Source organism: Cryptomeria japonica, chromosome 10 (assembly GCF_030272615.1).
Source record: "Cryptomeria japonica chromosome 10, Sugi_1.0, whole genome shotgun sequence".
NCBI lineage: Eukaryota > Viridiplantae > Streptophyta > Pinopsida > Cupressales > Cupressaceae > Cryptomeria > Cryptomeria japonica.
Window position 1 is genome coordinate 13,128,910 of NC_081414.1, and position 27,400 is coordinate 13,156,309.

Here is a 27,400-nt window from a genome sequence, read left to right on the forward strand (position 1 = left end):
CGTCTCCAGAACTACCATATATACAACATATCAGATGCTTGAGGATGACATAAGGTATGATTTGTGTATAGTCCTTCTAAATGAACTGATGAGTAATTTGAAGAAAATTAAGCTAGATAAGAAGGAAATTTTAAAGTATGGGTCTCTTCTTATTTGTTTGGCCTTATATTTCCTGAATCAGATCCCTGGTATAAAAGGAAAGGTCCAATGGGCCTATGATAGACCCGTGGCAATGCAAATCAAGGAGGGATTGTGGGGAATATGAGATGCCACAATGAGAATATCCGCATTATGGGGCTATTTCAAAATATTTCAAGCCTTCATGAAGAGCAGAGAAAGAATCCCTAGGGAGATTATGGAGAAATATGAGCAAACTATTTGTTTCATCATTGATAAAGATCATTGTGAGATGGAAGCAATTGAGCCTAGAATAGTTTGGATCATGCCCATGGGGTATGAAGTTGACACTATCACGCTTGAGGCATATGTTCAACATCTATTGAGCCAACTTGTTGATCCAAAAGAAGAAATATTTGGTACTTTAAAGGAAAAAGAGTTAAGTCTGCATAAATAGTTCACTGATGTTGGGAGAAAGAAGAGGATTAGAAAGGAATTGGAGGCTGTTGTAGAGTAGATGGGACTGACAAAGGAAGTTGTACAGAGGGAAAGAGATCAGAACATTCTAAGGGAGGAGGATGTAATCAAACCTCAACCCCAACCGGTAAACCCTCCTATGTAGCCCAAAGCTAAACGTAGTAAGTCTGCACCTATTTACGGAGTGAAGAAACCCATTCCTCCACCCAAGCCAAAGCCTGCAGTATCAACCAGTGGTGTTGAGAAGAGGAAAAAGGAGAAGCCTTCTAGGCAGTATGTTGGAGCAGAGGAAGAGACAGAGCCAGATGAATAAGTTCAGAAAGTCAAGAAGATTGCTACTTATGCTCGAGTAGTTAGGAAGCCATTTGGTGATGCTCCACCCGCTAAAAAGACAAAGATTCAAGGCAAGCCAACTAGAAAGTCTAAGGAAACTAGGAAGCATAAATTTGAAGCCTTGGAATATGGTAAGGTTGAGATTATTCCTCCCAAATCCTTAGGAGATATAAAGAATGAAATCATTAAGGATGGAAATTTGAAGAATCTTGCTGTATATTATGAGAATGTGGATGATAGGGAGAGGAGAGAAATTGACGAAGCAATTGTACTATATATGAATAATATCAGTAGATCCCTAATTGAGTTATCATTCGAGTTGCCTAAGGAGCTGTATGATATCCTTGATATCCGGAGAAATACTGCCTACCAGAAAGATGAAGAAATGCAAAGATGAAGAAATGCATGAGCATGTTTTGGTGAACACTTGTTCAGCCATCTCTAGGGATGAAGTTGAAAGATTATTAAAATTGGCAAAAGAGAAATTCAGCAGCAAGAGAAGAGTTAATAGAATTATGCTTGGCAAAATCAATGAAGTTGCAAGAGAAACAAAACAAATGGTAAATAGTTTTTACTTGAGCTGAGATATGAGGTAAATCTACCTTAGGATGCCTCCCACTTAGAAGGACAAAATCTTGACACTTCCATTCCAGAAGTACATATAGAAGTCTCTGGTGGTCAGGTTGATCAGTAGTCCATTGAGAAAGAAGCAACACAAGATGCACCTTCTGAAAATCCAGTTGCAAATGTGTCCGGTGAATCTACTTAGGACCCTCCTGAGATAGAAGTGATTGCAAAAATGATAGCAGAGGAGATAGCGAAGTTTGAAAAGAGTGTGAATGCAGAGGTTGAGAAGGAGAAGAGTGATGAAAAAATAGAGAAACCTCTGGTAACCATGAATGCGACAGTTTCCACCATCAAAGGTAAAGAGATTGATGTAGAGGATGACTTTTCTCATGGTCCGATTGATTTGAGCACTCTTTCCCCTCTTCAAGCTTTGAAACTTGCCACCCAAGCTCAAATCAAGTCAAGTGAAGATCTGTTAAAATCTCAGTCTGAAGACAAAGAAGTCAGCTCTCTTGCCACTGAGGTTTTGGAAAAGCTTTTACCCAATTTTTGTCAGGATTCCGGTGCTTCTCCCTCTAAAAAGCTTAAGAACTTGTTAAATGTTGTTAACTCCATTTTTGTATCATTAGAAAAGGTTGTGAATGAATCTGTATAGAAAAGGCTTAATGAAATAAGATTGTAGGAAAAGTTGAAAGAAATAGAGAGGGATAAAGTGAGCCTAAAGTTTGCAATGAAGAGTGTAGAAAAGGCATTAGATGTAGGCGGGAAAATTTTCAAATCATGTCTGTTTTTGCCCAAATTTACTGCAAACATTGATCAACAAATAAGAGATTTTGAGGGTAAACTTGCTGGTATTGGTCACTCTTTTACACCTCAATCCGTCTTCCTGAGTTCACTTGAAGCACAAATTTTGGATTATTCTGAACAAATAAAGGGCTTGAGTCATGACAAAGAGAGAATGCTGAGTAGAGTAGGGGAACTGAGGAGCTTGTTAATTCCCTAGATGGATACCTTGCTGGGTGCACAACAGGATGCAATTAGTGCCTTAAGTAAACCAATACCATCCAATCTTCAGAGTGTTGAGATTCATGCATTTATGTATAGTGCCCTAATAAATGTGTTTGAGTGTTTCCTAAGAGGATGGAATGAATATAAAAAATCCTTAAAGGTGACTTACTTAGACATCTTCAAGTTCATGTAATCAAGTGCATTCATTCATTCTTTTGTTTTGGTAGATTCCCACCCTTTGCCATTGATGTCAAAGGGGGAGAGAGAGAGCGGTGAAAAATGAAGTAGTTCAGGGGGAGTCAGTCAAATTGAATGTACAAAATTCATACTTTGGTGTTTTGCAGATTTTGGATACTTTTGGATATTTTCATTTTTCACTTGTGTTGCCATCAATGCCAAAGAGGGAGATTGTTGGCATTTGGTGTTCTGGTGATGCTTCGATGGATATTGATGGTTCTTGATGCTTGTAGATTCTTAGGAGTTGTAATTTATGGCAACTTAGTCTTCTGATCTGATCAGGTATGAAGTTTTGGCTAACGGGATGTCTTGAATATAGTAATTCTGGATTAAGTCTGTCAGTGTAACTCAGTATACAATTTTATGATTTTTGGTGAAGCAGTTTTGATTTCGGTGATCGGTGATTAATTGGCTAGGTATATGAAGAAGGTTATGACGTCAATCCACCCTCTAGTATTGATTCCTACGCCTATTTGAAGGTCCGATATTCGGTAGAGCAGTAAAACAAAGTATTCTTCATGTGTGATAGGGTATCGTGTGACTGGATTCCTTAAGTTGTTTCCGGTGATTGGAAATGTGTTTGGAATAATATGTGAGACCTATAGGAAGCGTGTGATCATGTATTTTGGGTCTGGTATATGATTCGACAATAGATCTAAGCCGACTTGCAGCAACACGTTTCATTTCAGATATTTGGTGAAGCTGACTTGTGAGAGATTAATTTTGGAGTGTCCGGATATATAAGACCATTTGGGTTAATGGATTAGTTGTTGGATATACTTTGTGTTGTGTTTTTGGAGCGATCAAGCATAGTTTCACATGCACACTCATAATTGTGTTGATCCGGTAGAGCAAGAAGAGTAAAACATAGCAGTTTACTAGAATAGTGCAACATATCATTTTGTGCCTAATCAGAATTGATATTTGGCATAGTCAGATGCTATTTTCTAGTTCTTTACTTAATGTAAGCAGATTTTAATCTCTTTGAGGCAGTGAGCCTTCCTTCGGGGTTGTAGCCCTGTTTTGTAACTTGAGTAGTAAACTCTAGGTGGTGTGCTTGAATATAAGTGCATTCCCCTCATGTAATATTATTTTTCTATTGGCCATAGTGGAATAATATTGTCGGTTCAAATCCCATTGTGGTTTTTCCCATATGGGTTTCCACGTAAAAATCTTGGTTTTATGGTTACTTATTCTATGTTTCTGCACTTTGCTTTCTTTGTTGTTCATCCGGTGGTTAGAGAATTAGATTAACAAATTCAAATTTTGTAGAACATTGATTCACCCCCCCCTCTCAGAGTTCATTGATTCCAACATATCTAACATAAAAAATTACGTACTGACAAGGCTCACAACTCAGCTCCTTTTAACAAAAAATATTACAATGACATTATGCTTGAGTTGTAAGACACATCTTTTCAACAATCTTCTAATTGCCATTTACATTTCATAAAGCGTTATATATAATGAAATCCAGTCCTCTCAATGAAAGCATGCACCTAAAATAGAATGCAATTCATAACGGAGGATTATAAATCCTAAAAAAATGGAGTCAAAAGGTTGATCCAAGCACTCCACAATGGTGCATTATTTTATCTTACAACACTCTTACCCATGGCTATGTTTAAGTACTCAAAGATGATCAACCTAGTCCAAAATGAACACATTTTATTAATATTTTCCTATAAATTTGTCATATGATAAATTTCAAGTTGTAGAATGTGTCATATACAAAATCTCATGGAATCCTAAGGGTAGAATTTAATTCTATTAATGTTTAAATTACAAAACATTACAACTAATGATTGTTAAAAATATTGAAAGTTATAAAAAACATAATCCTAATAGAAAAAAATGTATAATAAAAAATTAAATTATTACATATTAATAATTAAATTAATTTATTTTGAAACAAAAAAATTATTTTTAAAACTATTAATAAAATATATTTTTATAAACATTATTATCTTTCAATGCACATTTATCTATATTGATTAAAGAATCCAATTGTGAGGCATACTTTTTTGTATTAATTATTATAAAAATATTAAAATAAAAATATTAAATATATCATATGATAAAACTATATATATTTGAGTAAATATAAAAATTTAAGTTGGTATCTTTCATCCAAGAGAATAAACATGTCAATGGTGAAGTCATTCATATGACAAGATTACAAAAGATTATAATGCCATAATGCATTTTTTTTACTAATTCTAAAGATGTCTATTTATATTACTGTTCAGGATACATGCAATATATAAATACTAATGATAATATTACATTAATATACAACATTTTCACCATTTAATCATAACTTTGAAGTTGTACGTTCCACAAGTTCTTTTCGAAGAATCTTTCCAACAGCAGATTTGGGAATGGAATCAATGAACAATACTCTTCTAACCTTTTTGTATGGTGCCACCTGTACAAATTCATTATATAAAATATATAAAAAAAATATTAAAAAAAAAAAATTAAAATTTTATTTTTTAATTCCTATTTATATAATGTATTTTGTTAAATTAATATAATTATAAAAAAGAGATTTTTTAAAATATTGTTATTCTCGATTCTATTTAATGGATTTCTATTCTTATAGTTTTTTCTATTTTAATAAATTCAAATAAGAAATTCTAATAAACAAATATATCATAAAAATGTTATATGATGTCCACATTAATTAATTTACATCATAATATTGCATGATAATAACATCTTATTATTAAGAAATCTACAAATTAAGATCTTACTAAAATCTAATTTTATTAAATACACATATTTGTATTGAGATAAGTTCATTTATTAATTAAATCTTAAAGACATTTATATTTGTAACATGGAAGTTTAATATGTTGATTGTCTTTTACATAATAATATGAAGAACTGTATTTGTGAAAATTATATCTTTAGTATGTTTAATGCTCTTGATTGTAATAAGTGGTCAAATGCAATAGAAACAAGAATTATAAATATGCTTGTAAAAATTATTTTCTTTCCTATTTCAAAGTATGAAGCAACATATTGATGCAATTCATTTTTTTGGGTCATAAATAATTTATATATTACATCTTGTATGTGCTAAAAAAAATATAAACTAGAGTAGATAGTTATACAAGATTAGAGATAACTATTGGTATATGTACAATATAAATAACATTTTTTATATTTTATTTCAATAAACATAAATATATTAATTTAAAAATAAATACACAATATAGTTTAATTTTAAGCTTGTCAAGTGGTCAATCGATAATTATTTAATGGTGTATTCTTATTTCTTACAATATTTTAAATTTTATTAATTTTAAAGATTCTTAAAATCCATTCATTCAAAAAATAGTAAAACAAGATAGCTTAATAGTTTTAGAATAGACAGGTTCATAGTTCATACTTTTACCTCCAATTTTGTACCCAGTTTAGAATCTCTCTATTGATTAATCAAAATTATTTCTAATTCTTTCTCTCTCTATTATTGAATTTTGATTTTGGGCTTTTTTTTCAAAAAGAGCTCTTCCCTTGACAAGATTAGTAGGCTTTACTTCTTTATCATATTAAATAATCTTAGTTATCTAGTTGGTCCTTTTCTTAGTGATTTATCCTTATCCTTTCAAGATGTACTCACATACTCTTAGATGAGCCACATAGATAGTAATCTTATTTCCTAGATAACAAGTGTCTAAATTATTTAAGACCTTGAATAAGGCATAAGCTTGCTTTTCAAAAAATATATATTTTGTTTCATAATATTTCATGATTCAAGAGTTGAAAGAAAAGGATATTCTCCTTTGCCTATCTCTTCTTTCTAAGTTAGTATTGTTTCTATATCATGATCTCCTTCATGTACATACATTATAAAGTATTTTTTGAGAAGCCACCATTAACTAAGACCGATGTAGTTGACATCACTAGTTTAACATTTTCAAAAGCCTATCTTCCATAAGAGGTCCATTTGAATTCCTTATATTTCTTGAGCATTAGAGTTATGAATCAAACTATTATTTAAAAATATGAAATAAATCTAACTACAAATTTAATCTTTCCTAAGAAATATTGGAGAACCTTCTTATTTATTGGTAAAGATAAATCCATAATGGATTTGATTCTATCTAGATCTCTATATATATTACCTCTTTTAAAATGATATGTTAGAGAAGATTACCTTGTGGTGCTCTAAAAAATACTTTGTTTTGGTTAAGAGAAAATTCAAATTTTTGACACCTCTAGAAAATATTTTCAAGGTGATCAAAATGATCATCTTTTGATTTTGAGAACACACAAAGATCATAAGAATATATTAGGATGATTTTGTTGATTAAGTTACTAAAGACGATATGTATAGATCATTGAAAGATTGATTCAATATTTGATCTTGTCTTGTCATGTTAAGATATTGCATCAACCCTTGAGGGTCCTATCCAAAGACCAATACATCATTATCAAAAACATCAAGCTTGAGGTATGATATTGTGAATTCAACATTTAATTAAGGTTTTTGGCCTTTGCCCTACAAGGGTAAGCTCTCTTTTCTACCATTTTATCATTATTAAATTAATTCCAAACCTTAGGTTTGACCTAGGCAAACACTTGTATAATCAAAACTATTTTCCTCTCTTTTGTGTAGGTTTTAGGTTTATTAGAGAAGAATTATAGATTCAAAAAGTGTAGATTGTGATGAAGAGGTTCAGACTTTGAAGAAGTTGAAAACCCTAGACGTTTCAGACAAGTGTGAAGTGCATGACACCTTTTTGATGAAGTTTCAAGGAGATATTTTGAGAAACATTCTAATCCTAAATCTGTTCCCAATATCTACATTCGACACCTTTAGGACTAGGATGCCTAGCCACGTAGTCCAACACTTTTAGGCTCAAATTATAAACACAAGTTTCTCTCTGATTCTCATTTATAGATCTATACTTAGAGTTTACATATATGTTTTGTACTCTAGGTCTAATATATGCTATACATTTCCTTAAAGATATGTCATCTAATATAACATTGAGTAGAGATGAAGCTTTATATGATGAGAAAACTTCTTCCAAAAAGGACTCTATTACCCCTCAAGTGGACATGAATAATTATGATAAAGATGTGCCTTCCCCTACAAGGATCCATCCTAATTCATCTATTCATCCCTTTGGTCCTTCAAAGTATACTTACACAACAAAATTCAATGAGGTATATGATGAAAGTCCTTCTCCTTCACATTTGCAAACAAATTATGAAGTTGGATGTCATAATTTCTAAACAAGGATATAGTGGACAAGGTCTTTGAAAGATGGAACAAGGAATACAAGTCCCTATAGAACCTTCATCATAAGACACTAGAGTAGGTGTAGGATTTCCTCCTCCTTCCTTACCTATGCTTGTGCCAAAGCCTAACCTTCCCATCCCACAAGAGACAAGGCCTATCAATGTGGACACTCATTTGAATCTAGTAGAAAAAATCTATTGGAGACTTAAACGTGATAAAAATATTAATTTTCCTTTCATATAATACACAAATAAATTTAAGTGAAATGATGGTAATACATTTTGTCTCTTTCATCAAAGTTACTTTCACTATCTTGCTAATTATAGAGAATTTAAATAATTTGTTCAAGATTTATATGATAAAGGTTGTATCCATATTACAATGGACCTCATTCTTTTTTCTAGACAATGTAGTGCCTTAGCACTCTTTGGCCCTATTATGTTGCTCCTCACTATGTGACCTTAGTAGCTTACCTTTGTGGAGGTTCTTTTTCATTCACGAAGGTACAATTTTATTTGTAATAATACTTGGCTAGCAACATAATAGCGTAGTTATTCTCATCTCCATGCTGGAGGAAAAAAAAGTCTTCAGTATTTTTCCCTCTTTTCTAAGGATTCAATTTTACTTTGTTGAGTTGTATCTTTATAAGGATATACTTTCTTGCATAGAATTGTTTGTCCTTGATGAGAATTTTAGCCTTTCTTGGAGATGTGTATCCTTGATCAAGATCTCTTCCTTGATCAAAAGTGTGCCTTTTGCAAATGATCTCTCCTTGGTGTTGAAAGTGTACAATCCTTCATCAAGAATCCCCTCTCCTAGCAATAGGGAAGATGTGTATCCTTGGTCTCCTTCCCCTTCTTATAATTGAAGATGTTATATTTGTTAAAATCTCCTCTTGGAGGTAGATATCTTTAGGAAAAGGTATTTTCCTCCCCCGTTGATAATGATATATCCTTGATAAGAATCCCTTTACACTTGTTGCACAAGATATCTCTTCTACAACTATCTCTTCCTTTCTTAAAGAGTTGTATCCTCTTTCTAGCTTGGGAATGAATGTATTTTTTCTTAAAAGATATCTCCTTGGTGGTGAAGGTGTATATCCTTGATGTGGACTTCTATCTTATTTAATATGTAAAGATGGAGGTATGTTGGAACCTAAAGGGGTGGGGGGAATATTAAGCCTCCTTGTTATTTGTGATGGTGCACACTGCAACACCCATTTTGTAGTTGAGCTTTCAGATTACCTTGCAAACAAAGGGTTTTATTTGGCAATCTTTGTGTTGGTGTACACTACAAAACCCATTTTGTAGTCGAGTTTTTAGATGAACTTAAAAATAGAGGGTTTTTGTTTGGTACTCCTTGTGGTAGTGCATGTTGCAACACCCATTTTTTAGTCCAACTTTCAGATTATTTAGCAAACAAGAGGTTTTTGTTTGTAATATTTTTTTAGTGCGAGCCAACTGGCATAACATACTTTTCTAGCCCTATTTAACTCTCTTATTTAACATGGATCACACAATATAATACACCTTGTTGTCCCATGGAATCCATCTCTCTCTCTCTCTCTCTCTCTCTCTCTCTCTCTCTCTCTCTCCCTCTCCCCATGAACCCATAACATAACATACCTTGCTATTTTTCAGATCATGGTTTACTGTCTCATCAATTTATTGAATGCTATAGGACTATTTGTTCTCTTGAAATAACATTTTGCAAATGGTATTAGTGGTTGAAACATTATGATTATCGAGGTCTCTTTAACTAGTTGACTTGGAGCCTTTGTTTATAGCACTAACCCTTTTGTGCGTCTTTTTGTTTACCTTTGTTTGTCTTGATTTTTGTGTGTCCTTCCTTGTATGTGATTGTGTGAGTTAAGATCCTAAGCTTTGGGGCTTGTTCTTTCAAACTTAATGTTATCTTATTTCTTTTTAATCTCTCTCTCTCTCTCTCTCTCTCTCTCTCTCTCTCTCTCCCACTTTATCATGAGTATGAGTGTAGGTTCATACTCCTACTAAAGTGGGGGATAAATATAGTGTGGTAAATTGTAACCCCTTACAATTTCATACTCCTTTTTGAGCCTCTGTCTTATTGTGTCTCCTCCTAGCTCTTTTCCAAGACTATTGCTATCCTTGTACTACAAAACTATTGTCATATGATGATATGGTAATTTGATTTTCTATCGTGAGCCTGTGTACACTAAATCTACCAATTTATCCCACCCCTTTCTAGGTTGACTAGGGTACTAGGAACCATAATCCCCCAAAATTGGTCCTAAATTTGAATATGTCAGTGTATTAGTTCCCACTAGTTGATTTGTGATCTTGGTATTTTAATATGACGATTGGAGGCTGACCTAATTTATGAAATACCTTGGTAACCCTATATAAGAGAATCTTCCTTCATTTATTTTCATCCTATTAATCCACATTCCAATCAAATCCTAGAGAAAGTATAAAGAACAAATTTCTTCAGATTTGAGCTTTAAGGAGAAACAAGTTACAACAATATTCATGCAGGTGGGCTTTAATGATTGATCTTGTCTTGTAATGCTATGTTGTGGAATCAACCCTTGAGGTCCTATCCAAAGAGCATTGCATCATCATTAAGTACATCAAGATTGAGGTATAATATTGTGAATTCAACATTTCCTTAAGGTTTTTAGCCTCTAACCTACAAAGGTAAGCTCTCTTTTCTATCATTTCATCATTATAGGGTTAATTCCAAACCTAATGTTTGACATAGGTAAAATGCTATACACCCAACACCATTTCCCTCTCATTTGTGTGCGGGTTTTAGGTTTAGTAGAGAAATATTATAGAATCAGGAAGTGCAGACTAAGATGAAGAGATTTAAACTTTGAAGAAGTAGTTAACCCTGGACATTTTAGACAAGTCCAAAGTGTTTGACACTTTTCTGACAAATTTTCAAGGGGATATTTTGAGAAAGATCTTGATATTGAATTTTTTCATGATATCTGCATCAAACACCTTCAGAACTAGGACACACAACCACATATTCTAACACTTTTAGGCTCAAATTGTAGACACATGTTTCTCTATGATTCTCATTTCCAGAGATCTATACTTAGAGTCTACACATCTTGTGAAGCATAAAAATGGAACCAAGTAACTAAGACCTAATCCCACTCTCATGTACACATAGTGGAATACAAAAGAGCCTAGGGAGATATCTTCCTTTGATTACTTCTTGTAGGGAAGAGAGAGTCAAGGAATATCTCTTAGGGTTTCTACTCCTTTGTTGTAAATGAGGAGTAGATATGCAAAATATGATGCCACAATCAACTATGCTAGGAGATGAGGAATGAAGCACACACAAACTGAAAATGCAGATTCTGTCTAAATTAAAACTAAGATACAAAAATAAGGATTGAAAAATGGACTTAGAGGTGCACCTGCTGCTAAAAACTGATACAGATTGAGCAAGACCAAGGCATTGGATGCCTTGGTCCCTGTGCTGACAGGAGGCTGAAATTATGGATCTGAGGTCTTGAGGGTTTGAGATGCAGATATGGCACAGAAAGATGCAAAACCTTAGGGACTAGGGCATCATGCCCTAGTCTTGTCCCAAGGCACCACGCCCTGGTCTCTGTAATTTGAGATCAAGTTTTGACACTAAGACTGTATTTATGTCTTTCATCGATCCCAAAATTTATGTGTCTGTTGGATTCCTGTACTTGCACCTGCAACTTGAAAAAGGGTGCCTAGGTGGCTATATAGGGTTTTGCCTTAGTCAAACCCCTTGTTTTGGTGATTTCCACCTCCACAAATAGCTGATAATGTACTAAAAATGTATGTGCAAGAATCTTGTGTGTATGGAAGATCCTAAATGAGAGTAATAAAAAATTTAGAGTTCTACCCTACGCTTTGGAGAGAAAAACCCAAATGCTTGTAAATGTAAATGCAAATGCTTCAAATAAAAAATGAACTAGAGATCTAAAGTATGAATGTAAATATGAAAATAAAGCTTATGCAAAGACATGAAAATAACATGAAACCATACCAAACGCTAAGGGAGAGGTACAAGCCAATCATTAGCCGGCGATCTCCTATTATTCTTCAATGTCTTCAAAGCTCCTAATGGATGTTGAAAATGCTTGATGTAGACTTGGTGAATACTTGATTTGCTGTTGTAGACTTCATATAACCTACACTTTCACTTCACAAGAGGCTCCTTCAATTGCTAGATCTTAGATACAGAAAGCAGGATTGGAAAATGGACTCAGAGGTGCACCTGTTGCTGAAAATTGATGCAAATTGATAGGACTAGGGCATTGGGCACCTTGGTCCTTGTGCTGATAGGAGGCTGAAATTCTAGATTTGAGGTCTTGAGGGTCTGAGATGCAGATTTGGCATGAAAAGTTGCAAAATCCTGGGGACTAGACCCTAACTTTGTTTTGAGTCATAGGCCGACCTAGAAATAATATTTTCTGCAAATCTCTTGGATTTGAATATTAAAATACCACCAAAACATGCCCCCTAAATTTAGGGAGAAAAAGTCGGGACCAAGTAGGTACCTACTTGGTCCGAACACATGGTCCGACCAACTTGTCACCAAATTTCCAGGGAAGCAAGATATTGTGATTTTAGAGAAAATTCCAAGAGTATATGGGAATTTGAGATGTCTAGATATGCGAAATTGGGCCTTAAAGGTTGAAATGAGACATAATTAGGGTATTTGATGAAATGATTAATTGGAAGAATAAAATAAAATAAAAAGGGGCACACTTAGGGTAAAGGGCCCAATTTTGTGATGACTGATGTGTAGAGGGATGAAAAAAGACTTTAGATTTAACTAGATTAATGAATTAAATGCTTAAAAAGAATTTGAAATGCAAAATGAAAACACACTAAGGTGGGTGCTGACCTAAGCATGTAATTGTACCACCCAGTTAAGGGTGTAAAATTTACGACACTACACATCTATTTTATAGATTATTATTTATGTTGATTATTGTCAGTTTCTCATCATTAGACCTAGTTCTTGGATTTAATCATTCTATCTTATTGAAATCAAATCAAAGTCAATATAATAACTCAATCATTGTACCCCCATCTCACAAATAGGTCTAAAGTTGGGCCTATTGATTATTCTTGAATTTAAAGTTAGTGCAAATAGATTTTGATTCCTAGTTTACATAATTAGACTAGTGAATCCCATTTACCTACTTCACAACAACCTAAGAACCAATCGAGTAGAGAGAATTTTTTTGATCCTATGACTATTTGAAGTATCTACTCCATTACAATAGTGGGTAGTGATGTTTAAGAGATGATTTGTTAGGGTCTCTAAATTGAGCACAACCTTATTTTACAATTTGTTTTCCTAATAGGAACCAAATTTGACACCCACATTGAGTGTTTGATTGGGAAGATAATTTTAAAGTCAATCAACTTATTGGGCTCTTTATTCCTAAGAAGATTAAATTTTTAGATTAATTAGTCTTTTCTTTTATCAAACTAGCTTTGAATTAGGTGTCAACTCAATGGTGTGTTGAAAAATTTATTTGTCATAGCCTTTGATATCTTCATGGTTTCAAGCTATTACCTTATTTACAAAAAAGATCAATATATATCCCTCTCAAATTGAGTAGTGATATTTCATACTTTTACCTTCTTTCTAACACTAACTTCTATCTCTATATAGTCTTCTTGTTGGGGTACAATTTTCTTTTGTCCATTTTTGCATCATTTGGATCAAACAAAATCATAAATTTAATTAGTCCTTTCAAAATATTGTTTGATTTAAATTGCATTAATTTTTCTTCATAGGCTTCCACTCTCTTTGGATGTACTTGATTTATAAATTCTATAGATTGTTGCAATAACAAAGATATTTGAGCATCCAAGGGGTTGAGCTTAACTGGTTAAAACACTTGGTTCTCACTGTGGAGACCCAAGTTCAATTCCCAATAGGGAGCCTTCCATAAAAATGGGGAAGGTATAGGGTCAATCTAATCAAATATAATAATAATAATAATAATAATAATAATAATAATAATAATAATAATAATAATAATAATAATAATAATAATAATAATTCAAAATACTGCGGCTTCGGCCTATTACCTACCAAAAAAAACAAAAAAAACAAAGATATTTGAGCATAAATTTCAAAAAATTATAAATTATTTCTACTATTGAGGATAAAAGGTTTGATAATTAACTTAACTATGTATATTCATTCTAAACAAGATATCTCTTAATATCAAATTGTGATTTGATTTGATTCATTCTATTAGCTTTCGTTTTTAGGTTTCTTGGAATTACTTGAATGCTTAATAATTCCAAACCCTTAAGAAAATCCATTATTTGTGATTATATAAAATTATTTTGACATTCTTTACCATAGAAATTCCTATAACTTATTTGATAATCAATAATAAATCACTAAACACTTGCAACTACTTAATTTTTATTTTTTTTGCTAACAGTCGACCATGCACCAAAGTTTCATATCTGGCTTCATTTTTTGTGTAGCTAAACTGAAGTAAAAGATATATGAGTTTTATTTTCCCTTCAAGAGAAATAATATAAACACCCACATTGGAACTACTTGCACATCTTTCGCCACCAAAATATAATTTCTAGAGTTGTGAAGATTTATTAGAGTTGTTGAATGATTCATTGAGTGATTCAGTTTCCTTTAGGATTTATTTTCTTTCAAAAATTGCATATATGTCCCTAAACATGTTGAGTAAAAATTACCATGAGGTACAATCTACATAGATTCAAATAGAAGTGTATCTTATTAGTCAATTTGACTACTCAACATATCTTCTTAATCCATGAGTTCCATATCATATGTATCATCCATGGTAAACATGGTATCGCTTGTTTAAAAATTTCCCATCACTTCATGAGTGATGCGCTCCTTTTGAAGTGGCTCCAATAAAAAAATCATTTTTTATATTTTGGGAGAGTTAGTCTATTATGAACACTGATATATTGGGAGGGGGATGAAACATTAAATCAACACAAGAGAACACTAGATTTACGTGGAAAACCAAAAGGAAAAAAATACAGTGAGAATAACTGCTTGGTTCCACTGCTCGAAACTAGCATCACAAAATAATGATCTTACAATGATTTTGTATGAACCAACCCACAAAAATATCAACCTATGAAGGAGACACCAATCCCCAATCACATTTGTAGGCACCATCCTACGAGAAAAACTGATCCCCTAATCGTAAGAGTTGGGCAACCGACTTAGATTATGAAGTACCAACCTTAATTAAAAATCTATGCTTCTCCCTTATTGAGTATGCATCTTGCACAAATTGTGCCACTTATTTGCACCTGTATTCCATTGGAATCAAACTAACTCACATTTTATATGCATTCCAATATTAATTAAATCTTGTAATTTAGGGAAATGGGACTCACTAGTCTAATATGTAAACTAAGAATCGAACCCAATCCCATCAATTACATTGAGGAAAAACCAATAGGCCCAACTACAAAGCTATTGGTAGAGCTAGGAATATGTGGTTTTAACTGTTCTCTTTTGTTGATTGATTGATTGAAATTGATTGTAAAGAACTAGGCTAGAATAATGCAAAATTGACAATAAACAACATAAACAAACAACTGCAAAGCTGACAATTAGAGAAGAAACCTATATTTGGAAAGGGTATACGAAAAGGAACCTATCACAAAAATATGAACTCAAAATTCGTCAACTATGGGGTTGGGCACCATAGTTCTAACAAGTGTCTGATGTGGAACATGGGTCAAATTGAACTCAAGAGTCTCCAATCTTTTGTCTAGTCAACTTTTAAGTCAAACCACATGGACTATGGTGCTAGGCACCCTAGTATTGGTAGACAAGGACTTTAGGCACCCTAGTCATCCTTTTTATGATTAAATAGGTCTTGTTGTCTTTGTCTCAGTTTGTACTATGCTCCTGTGCACTATGTTTGAACTTGAAACCTACTTTTGAGCCTATATCTACACAAAAGGGGAGACAAATGGTGGTGGGTTGTATATGGGCTTGCCTTAGTCAAATCTCAAGTTGGAATCAACCCTAGAATATCGATGAATAGGAAATAGAAATGTGAAATGAAATGATTGAATAGAAATGCTTAATTGAAATGATTATACCTTCAATTGATGATACAATGGTCTTAGGATAGGTCCTCCATGTGTTGATGCAACAACATGATAAATAATCATAAAATCCATCATAAATTCATCACGAAAACATAAATACGAGGTTCTTTTCTATATCTTGTTGCTCCTTAAACTCAAATCCGCTCTTGAATCATAATAATTGCTCTTGGAAGGAAATAATGAGATAATAATGAGATGATGAAATGAATTAGGAGTGATATTTTATATAAGTTTCTCAAGGTAAATTCAACTTTAGGCCGACTTAAAATAATCCATTTTTAGCATTGAATATAGATTTGAATATGGCAAGATTGACATATTATCCTCCTAAAATTTTGGCCAAAAAGCATGGGACACTGTTCACCAATTGATGATGTCCTGATAAAATATGCCCAAATGCTTAGTGTCACAAGATAATAGGGCCCTGATAGCATAATTATAATTTATATGAAAAATGATAATATTTAAGTGGGGAAAAGGTGCATTGAAATTTGAAATGAGATAGGACCCATTAAAGCTTAAAATGACATAAGATAAAGGGCACACTTAAAGTAAGGCCCAAATAAGAAAGTGTTGATGTATTAAAGTCATATATGACTCATAATCATGAATTAAATATTAATTTAATACAATAAAAGGTCCTATAATGCATAGATGAATGGGAAATACTAAATTGAGTGCTACCTAAGAGTGTAAAATTGGAATGATTAATTAAAGGAGTATAATTTAACATAAAACATATTTATGTTAGCCTAGAATATATTTACAATATTCGCAATTCAGCCAAGGGTACATTCCTTAAAACAAAATGTATGGTCATGAATGGTACTCCCCTTGCAAACCCAAACACACAACAACAATAGAGAAATAAACAAAAAATGCAAGAAAATAAACACTTGCTTTCTATTATCTCAATGAAATGAAATTACAACATTCAAAAAATAACATGCTATAGCCACATGGGCTTTCTCATAATAATAATTTGTAGGCCAGAGCCATAATTTGCACTACTAGGACTGTCTTCCTGTGACCTTAATTCACCTTTTTTTTATTTGAAATGTATAAATGTCATAAAATTATTTGGAAAGTGGAATCTCCTATTTTGGGTGTCAAAACCCTAACCAACCAACTTTTGATTTAAGAAAATATTTTATTAAATTTTTCAGTATGCAAAGCTCTAGGGGTCATAACTTTCAAACCGATTGTCAGATCTTCAATAATCATATATCATTGGAAATTTCGTGAGGAGACGTACAATAGAAAATTGTGCTCAAGCAACTCTAGTCAACTTTCAAGCCCATTTGGAGGCTCTAAGCCCCTCAAAAATGCATTTGAAGTTTTATTGGAGAAATTTCCCCCAAAACACTAAAATTTCTCTCTAACGCCACATGATATTGGAATAATTCCTTCACCATTGGTTTCATTTCACCATTCTATAGGTTTGTGTTAAATTTTTTTGCAAAACTAACAATTAACTAAAAATAGTAACCCTACCATTATTAGTCCTTATTGAAAAACTAAACAATATATTTGGTGATGCAAGATTTCTCTTAGACCTTGGATGCTCCTACATCAAGTCATCTTAATCCTAAAGCCAACACATTACACCAATTTGAGTAAGATCACATTATGCATTACCTAGTTGACATAGACTCAATTGGTCCCAAACTATCTCCACACGCTTCCTCCGATTGGTGCATGTTATCATTGGCACTGTTAGAATAATTGGTGAACAACTGAGAGGAGGGGGCGGTGAATCAGTTATTAACAGATTATGAAACTTTAAGCACACAAAATCTTTTATCAGAATGCATAAACCAAATACCGGAATAGCAGATATATCAATTAAGCACAAGCATAAATCATAAACCAATTACCATGCATCCACAACGCATAACACAAATATTTGTACGTGGAAAACTCAGTAAAGGGAACAACCACGGTGGGAAGTCTACCCACAGTCAGATGATACTTTTGCAATAAGTATGTGAATACAATAAGGGGCCTATACATGCAAGAAGACCAGCAGCCTAGAGCGCACTTCTCATCACAAAAGGAGCCTCATTGAATACAAAAGAAATCCATACTACAATCCGGAAATAAGAATGAACTGCAAGAATAACTTCTCCTATGCTTGAGTACAGTTCCGATTAAGCTCAATGCCAGAGGTCTTAAACTTCTTACACAAACCCAATTCGATTACCTATGATCGACCAAACCTTCTGCATATGATTACAACTTTATTCGCACACAGATAATCCCATAACCACAACCGACGATCTACAAAGAGATCTTACATCATATTTATACCAACCGGGACCTAAACAATTAGGTCGGCCACCTAAAAGATAATACAATAAATATATTACATAAAACCTCAAACCAATGATAATCCAAGTCGACCCAAGACCGAAACATTAACCAAAGAATAAATCCAATCGGTAACGCATCGGGAGCATCCACTAACACGTTACATAAACCGGTCCATAACCTAGTAGAATAAGACCAGACCTAAAATAGGTCACCATAAACCAGCTTAGATACCACCAATCAACTAGAACATGATCATGATAAACATCAGCATCCTAAAAACCTTCTAGAAGCCGCACCAACACCACTTATCGAATCTATCAAAAGATCTTCAATGAAGCTCTACTGGTAACCAAAAGGCTTACTAGAACATATGATAGCTTCCAGATCACTAAATCCTGAACTAGCTGAATGTGACATGCATCTAAATAACCTGAATAGCCGAACCAAGCCAATTGCACCAATAAAAATATACCGGAGACAAATCTATTTATCATCATCAAAGTCTAACCACTCTACTGGAACCCAGTAGACAACCAAAGAAGCTAGTGTTGAGATCAATGACAAAAATCAATGCAACACATAATCAATTCCTCCAACAATCTCCCCCTTTGGCATTGATGGCAACACTAGATGTGAAAAACATCCAAGTGCCAAGAAGTGCCAAAAAAGTCTCCCCCAATGGAAGACATCCAATCAAATGATATATCAATGAAGTTCTGAACCAAATAACCAAATAACCAAACCATAGACCAAACTCCCCCTGTGACTGATATCTCTGTTAAGCTCCGTTTTTCACGTGTATATCTCTCCCCCTTTGACATCAATGCCAAAAATCTAACATAAACATCAAATAAAAATTATAAAACCTCTGAACCACACAACTGACTACTCCCCCTGAGTAGTAGCACCAACTCATCAATCCAGAATGATTAATAGTTCTAATAATGCATACCAGACTGATGCCAATCAACATCACTCAATTCTCAACTGGAGAGGCAGAGACCCCCAATCTGTCTCTAAAGTACTCAAATGATTCCTTGGGCAAAGGTTTAGTGAAGATATCTGCAATCTTCTCTTTTGTGTTCACATAAACCAATCTGACTTCATTCTCTTCCACCTTTTCCTTCAAAAAGTTATACTTGATTGATATGTGCTTTTGTCTTAGAATGAAATACCAGATTCTTTGACATGTCAATAGTAGCAACGTTATCACAGTGAATAACTAACGGTTCATTGCAATCTACCCTTATATCCTTCAACATTTGCTTCATCCATAGAACTTGTGTACAACTAGTAGCAACAACAACATACTCAACTTCAACAATAGATAAAGAAGTACATGACTATTTCTTGCTGATCCATGAAATAAGTTTCTTTCCAAGAAAGAAAGCTCCACCAGATGTGCTTTTTCGGTCATCTATATCTCCAACCCAATCTGCATCTGTATATGCACATAGTATAAAGTCATCATCTTTAGGATACCACAAACCATATTCAATTGTTCCTTGTAAATATCTGAAAATCCTTTTCACTACACTCTCATGATTCTCTCTAGGATCACTCTGATATCTTGATACAATACAAACAACTTTCATTATATCCGGTCTAGTCTGAGTCAAATATAACAGACCTCCAATCATAATCCTAGCTACCGGAGAAATTTTTTCTCATAATCAATTCTTTCCTTCTGAGAATATCCTTTACATACCAATCTAGCCTTGTTCCTCACAACTTGTCCATCTTCATTCAATTTATTTCTAAAAACCCATTTAGTTCCAATAACATTCTTTTTTTTAGGTCGGGGAACTAAAGTCCATGTGTTGTTCTTTTCTATTTGATCCAATTCCTCTTCCATATCTTTCATCAAACATTTATCCTTACATGCTTCATCTATTGACATCGGTTCAATTTGAGAAATTAAACATACCTCTTTAGCAGCCAACCTTCTCCTTGTCATCACTCCTTTGCTCTTGTCTCCAATGATCTGATTTTCTGAATGATTCAACCTTACATACCTACGAGTCTTCTCACTTTCTGTTTCTCTACTTTGATCTTCAACTTCTATTGAATTTTCTGATACTGCTGGAGTAACTGGTTCAACATTTTGTTCCAGTACAGGTGTTACCAGTTCAGTTATGATCATTTCCACTTCCCGTTCTCTCTCACAAGTCTTGATTTGACCTCTGTACTGCTCATCCACCTTGACATTCACTTTCCACAATTTTCTGCAATCTTTTGTTATAACATCTATATGCTTTTCTTTCATTTGAATAACCAAGAAATATTCCTTCATCACATCTAGGATCAAACTTTCCAATGGAATCATGTCTTTTGATATAGCATTTACTACCAAAGATTCTGAAATACTTAACAGTAGGTGTATGACCAAACCATAACTCATAAGGTGTCTTACTGTCATCTCCTTTGATATGAACTCTATTGAATGTGTAGACCGTCGTGCTCACAGCTTCTCTCCAATAGATATGTGGCAAATTAGCTTCCATCATCATAGATCTAGCTGCATCCAGGATAGTTCTGTTCTTTCTTTCCACAACACCATTCTGCCGAGGTGTCCGGGGTACAGACAACTATCTCCTTATCCCATGTTTCTCACAATAATTGTTAAATTCACTGGATGTGAATTCACCACCCTGATCGGATCTTAAGCATTTGATTTTCAATCCTGTCTCTGTCTCAACAAAGCTTTAAAGTTCTTGAATTTTTCAAAGGCTTCAGATTTCTCCCTTAGAAAAGTAACCCACATCATTCTAGAATAGTCATCACTGATTAGCATGAAATATCTATCACCCTGAAAACTTTTTATTCTAGTAAGGACCACACAAATCAGTATGAATAAGATCAAGAACATCATTAGATTTGTCTTGTATACTCCTAAAAGAAGTTCTTACTTGCTTTCCCATTTGACATTCCTTACATACCAAATTATGAGGCTTCACAATCTAAATCCTAGAGCTATGAATGCCATATAAATCAATGTAATTATGCATATGTTAATCAACTATTAGAATATAGAAGAATAAACAGAAGGTTAGAAGGTTCGAAGTTGGATCACATTTTGCTTGAGTCCGGATACTGTAATTTCAAGCATGTTTGTAATCAGGCTTGCGTGCTGAATCTGAAAGCCCGCATGTTGCTGACCAATTTGTATTTACATTCCATGATATAGTATAAGTCAGATTTTGTATTGCCTCCATCACATTGTGTTTCTTATGTTGTTTTTATTCTTGCTGCACGGTCCAGACTGTTCTCCTTGAGGACTTTCCTATCATGATTGCTTCAGGCTTTAGATGGATTTCAGGGAATGGTTGGCTTATCAACTTCTAGTAAGACTAGTGGCTTGGTCATTTCCTCTTAAGGATTTTCTATGGGCGATTCCTTTTAGAGATGTTTGCATCAAAAATATTGGCTACAATCTTGTTGGTTATATTCTTGATGGTAGATCTGTAAAAATTTTCTTGTTGTAGACCCGAGCTTAGATGATCTTCAAAGATACTTATCTTTGGTGCATATTTTGATCTTCCTTATGAATGATTGCATGGTTTGGAATCTCACTTTGAATGACAAGTTTTTTGTTTCTTTTAATTTCAATTTGTTGTTGTATCATCATGTCTCCCCTCCTTTTTGGGACTCCTTATGGAGCTTGAAGCTTATACCTAAGATTAATATCTTTTTTTGGCTCTTGGCCCAAAGTAAAGTACGTACCCTTGATAATTTATGCAAGAGGGGGTTTGCATTGCCTAATAGTTGTTACCTTTGTGAATTGGATTATGATCTTTGCTCCCAATTGATTGCTCCATCTCACAACCCAACTCTTTCTTAATCCTAAAGACAACATGTTACAACAAAAGTAATATCACATTATGTGTTACCCAACATGAACTCAACTAGTCCCAAACTACCTTCACATGCTTCCTCCGATTGGAGCCTATTATCTTCCTCTTACACATCCAATAGAATCTTTTGTACATACAGTGAACGAGAATTGTGAATACTCTGTTAAATATAACTTCCCATCCACTTGACCAAAACCTTTGAAATACTAGAATATTTTCCCTTATGTGTAGACTTACTTATCTTTTGGACTGCAAATCATAATACTTCACTTTCATAGAATGCAATATCTCAAAAATCAATAGTATTATTGGATATTTATGTATAGTTAGTGAACAAGAACTACTAGAAACTTACCACAAACACTTTGAGGTCATTGTAAGTACCTTAGACATATAAGAAAAACTTTAATATTGATATGTATAGACATCAAGAGAGCTATCAAAACATTTTTAGACTCTTTCCAAAATTATTCTTAAATGTTTTAACATGACATCCAACAATAATTCTATAATTTAGCAATCTCCTTGACACCTTGACATCATTGACAACACTAAATTCAACAATCACTCTAAGGATTGAATCATAATAGAAATATCTAAATTATGATCTTTAAGGTAAAAGATAATAGTCATACCCATTGGCGGTCATGCTATAATGGGAATCCTTTGCTAGGTCTTATGAAATTGAGTACTGAAACATATGATTTATTCCTATTTGTTGTAATGATGGCCTATGTCCTTTCCCATTGAATCCATCAAAGAAAATATTTTCTAGCTCATCTCATGTGCTTATGTATTTGGATTGGAGAGATTGATACTTGTTAATGGATTTAACCTGAAAAAGAAGCTTCTAATTAACTTAGGGTGACATTTTTCTCCGTTACATGATGGATTGTGCATATGTTTTCTACATCCTAAAGGTGTTTGGTAGGGGTTTTTGAGTCTTCTCTTATGTATTTTCGAGGATATTTGAGACACTTAGCTAGAATGGGGTCCCACATATATGGTAGTATTGAAGGAATCAAAAGACTACTGATATTCTAGCTAACAAAGTTCCTCGTAGCAATTTCAATCGTGGAATATGATTTGATAGAATTTCTAAAATGTTGAATTAACCCTACAAAACTCCTTGTATTGAGTTCATTATTATGTATTTGTTGTATTTGGTGGCTGCCCTTTTATAAAGTTAAATGAATATTTGCCTATGTAATCAACAATATGAACATAAACAACAAAAATCTATGATATAAAACATTGCAATTGTGGGAAAAACAAATCAATGGGTGGAGAGGAGCGGCAAGTGGAGCGACGAGTGAGAAATTCAAATTTCAAATATGGGGATGGCGGAATTCATGGGGATGGCAGTCTTTCTACGGTTGGAGCTAGTAGTCATGCTGGTCCCCAGGCTTCTCAGGGTACTGAGGGGGACAAGGTGACAGTCAAATTGGTGGAAGATAAAGATTCCAAAACGGGGGACCCACATGATAGAGGTAAAGAAAATAAATGGTCTTCTCTTTTTGGAGTCAAGCCTCTGGTGAAATTTGGTCTTTTGGAAGTTAAAAAGATCTCTGATTCGGTGACAGGGGTTTTTGCTATTTCTGTTCCAGATAAGTTGGTTGATTTCACTATGTTTGGCTTAGCTATGACCTTGGTTGGAAGGTTTGTTGGTTTTAGAGCTAATATTTATGTTGTAAGGAACTTTATAAGGAGGAAATGGGTTCTTAAAGGTCAAGTGGATGTGGCAACTTTGCCTAGGGGTTTTTTTTCCTTTGCTTTTAATAATGAAGAAGATATGAATAAAGCACTTTGTGAAGGGCCGTGGATGTTCGGCAATTCAACCCTGGCTTTACAGAAATTGGTTCCTAACCTCCCACTCTATGAGTCCTTTTTTGTGTCGGCGCCTGTGTGGACACGTCTCCCCGGCCTTCCATTGGAGTTCTGGAATGAGGAGGTCTTTAAAGGGATAGCAGGATCATTTGGTGAACGTCTTTCGATCGACCCGATGACAGCAACTAAATCAAGGTTGGTTTTTGCTCGTATTTGTGTTAATGTTAATCAAATGACGGATATGCCTCAATCTATTGAGATTCTGTCTAAATTGGGGAAATGGACCCAAGCGATTGAATATGAATCTCTCTTGTTTGTTTGTTTTCATTGTAAAAAGTTGGGTCATTGGGCGAAATCTTGCCCGCTTAAGAAGAGTAAGATTGGTAAAAATGATAGCGACTTGAAGCAAAAATGATTAACGAAAGGGAAGAATGATGATCCACCTTTAGAGGTTGTCCCTGAGAAGGAAGTGACCGAGATGGAAAATGAGGAAAAGAAGGGTGTGAATAGTAACAATGAAAAATCTGTTTGTGCCTTTTCTAACAGTCAAAAAGAAAGTAACAAGGAGGAAGAGCATGGGAAAGAAGAAAAAGCTAAAAAATTTGAATCAGAGGATCAGAAGGTTGGTCATATCATCCAGGGTAAAGCTGATGAGAGTTCCTATGATGATGCTTCTGCTTCGTCTAATAATAAAGAAAATGAGGAAGACTTTAATGAAGTGCAGGACTGTAATATTTTGGATATTGAGCCTTTGTTGTTATTAACCATGGAAGTCCTAAGCAGACTGGAAATATGATCCTGAATTCCCAATGTAAAACTCCTCCTAAAAGTTTGGAAATGGTGGTTCTTGAGGGAAATCTTAGGATTTTCGTTATTAAAGAAGGCAAGTCAAATAATGGAGGACCCAATGTAGGTATTTCAACCAGAAGCATGAATAAGAAATGGGCAGATGTTGGAAGTCACAACAAAAAGTAGGGGAGACCTTCTCTAAAGAATCAGAGGGAACAAGAAAGTTGGAAGAACCGTGCTGATGGAACACATAGCTCCATTGAGTCAGCCTTATCCCCAGTTAAAGTATGAAGATAATCTCATGGAATATTAGAGGGTTGAATGCCCCCCATAAGCAAGATGTGTTGCGTAATATTGTTAGAGATCATAAACCAGATGTAGTCCTTATTCAAGAAACTAAGATGTGTAAAGATAGAGTGGAAAGGATTAGAATATTCAAAAGTAATGGGGTAATTGGAACAAGTTCGGAGGGTGCCTCAGGAGGTACAACTATCTTTTGGAACCAAAATACTATTATAGGTAAGGAAACTGCTTCAGGGGTCAATAGGACCTCAGTCTTGCTTGATCATATTAAGGATAACTTTGTATGGGTTATCACTAATGTCTATGCGCCTAATTCTAAAGCTGAAAGAACTAAACTTTGGAGGAGCTTGGCTGAAGACAGATTAAGTTTTGTTGACAAAAGTTGGATGATCATGGGAGATTTAAATACTCCTTTAAAAGAGGATGAAAAGATGGGAGGCCTCCCTTTGTAGCTGGAGGGTAGATAAGATCTTATGGATTTTATTAATGATCAAGCTTTGATGGATGTGGATCTCCAAGGGATTAATTACACAAGTGGACCAAACGAAGAACTGGTTCTAATCTTATTCAAGTAAGGTTGGATAGATCCCTAATTTCTCCTAATTGGCTTTCTAAGTATAATTGTTCTTTGGCGTCAATCATTAAGATTGGCTCTGATCATTACCCTATTTCTTTCACTGCCAATTCAACTTCTGCAAAGCAAAATTTTCCTTTTAGATTTGAAAAAGCATGGTTATCCCGCCCGTCGTTGGAAGTCTATGTTGCTGAATAGTGGAATTCAGAGATTGAGGGAACGACCTTATTCAGAGTTGCCAAAAAGCTTAACATCATAAAAGCTAAAGTCAAAATCTGGAACAAAGAGACTTTTGGAGATATCTTTAAAAGTAAAGCTCAAATTAAGACTACTATAAAAGAAGTTCAAGACAAAATCCAAGAGGAAGGGCTTTTTGAGGATTTGAGAAATGTTGAAAATGGGTTGTTGTCTAAATACCATGAAATTATCTCTAATGAAGAAACCTTTTGGAGACAAAGATCAAGAGCCTTGTATTTGAAGGAAGGTGACAAAAATACTTGGTTTTTCCACTTGACTGCTCTTAAGCATAGGGCGGCCAACATGATTTCCAGGGTATCCTGCAATAGGGGGATTTTATCGGATGAAAATGAAATAAGAAAGGAAGTTATGGATTTTTTTAGTAATCTGTTGGGAGGGGTGGACGTTCTGGATATCATAAATCAGGACCTTCTTTCTCAAGAAATCCCTCCCATTTTAAATGAGGATGACAACAAAAATCTATCTCGGATCCCTTCGAATTAGGAAATCAAAAAGGCTGTGTTTTTCTTAATTTCATGGAGATAAGTCTCCTGGTCCAGATGGATTCCCTATGTTCTTTTTCCAAAACTTTTGGCATATTGTGGAGATTGATATTTGTAATGGAGTTAAAGAATTCTTTGGTTCAAGGAGGCTTCTAAAAGAACTCAATGCTACCTTTATCGTTCTTATTCCTAAGATCTCTAGAGCTGACTCTCTTAATAAGTTTAGACCTATCAGCCTTTGTAACTCGGTTTACAAGATTATATCTAAGGTTCTTACTTCTAGAATGCTGGATATTCTCCCCTGCATTATTTCGGCTCAGCAAAATGGTTTTGTCCTTGGTAGACAAATTTTGGATTCCATTATTTTTGTTCACGAGAATATTCATTCTTTAACTGCTGCTAAAAAACATGGCTTTTTCTTACGCTGGACATGTCTAAGGCCTATGATAGAGTGAATTGGCAATTCCTTTTCAGAACTATGAAAGATTTTGGGTTTGGGGAAAAGGTGATTCAACTTTGTTCTCAGTTGACTGAAACTTCTACCTCTCCAGTTATTATTAATGGATCCCCTTCCAGATTCTTCAAAAGTTCTAGAGGCCTAAGACAGGGGGATCCCATCTCTCCTATCTTGTTTACTATTTTGGCTGAAAGTTTGGGTAGATTTATTATGAGAAATGTGGAAGAAGGGAAACTCAAAGGCCTTAAACATTCATCGTCCAACATAACTTGTACTCATGAATAGTTTGTTGATGATTCGATCACTATGGGAGAAGCTACCATTAGGGAAGCGAGAAACATGAAGAGTGTTATGGATTCCTATGAAACTACTTCTGGTCAAAAAATAAATTGGGATAAGAGTTCTTTGTTCTTTATCA

The 27,400-nt window shown here is 34.2% G+C and overlaps 1 protein-coding gene across 1 annotated transcript in view; it reads right to left on the reverse strand.

Moving 5' to 3' along the window:
- Positions 1 to 4,843: 4,843 nt before the first annotated feature.
- The window catches only part of LOC131069343 (probable CoA ligase CCL5), a 34,229-nt gene continuing 11,672 nt past the window's right edge, over positions 4,844 to 27,400 (reverse strand). Inside the window, exon 7 of the mRNA XM_059213707.1 lies at positions 4,844 to 5,167. Within this exon, the coding sequence (XP_059069690.1) occupies positions 5,054 to 5,167 (114 nt within the window). The 3' untranslated portion in view covers positions 4,844 to 5,053. The remainder of the gene's footprint in view (positions 5,168 to 27,400) is intronic.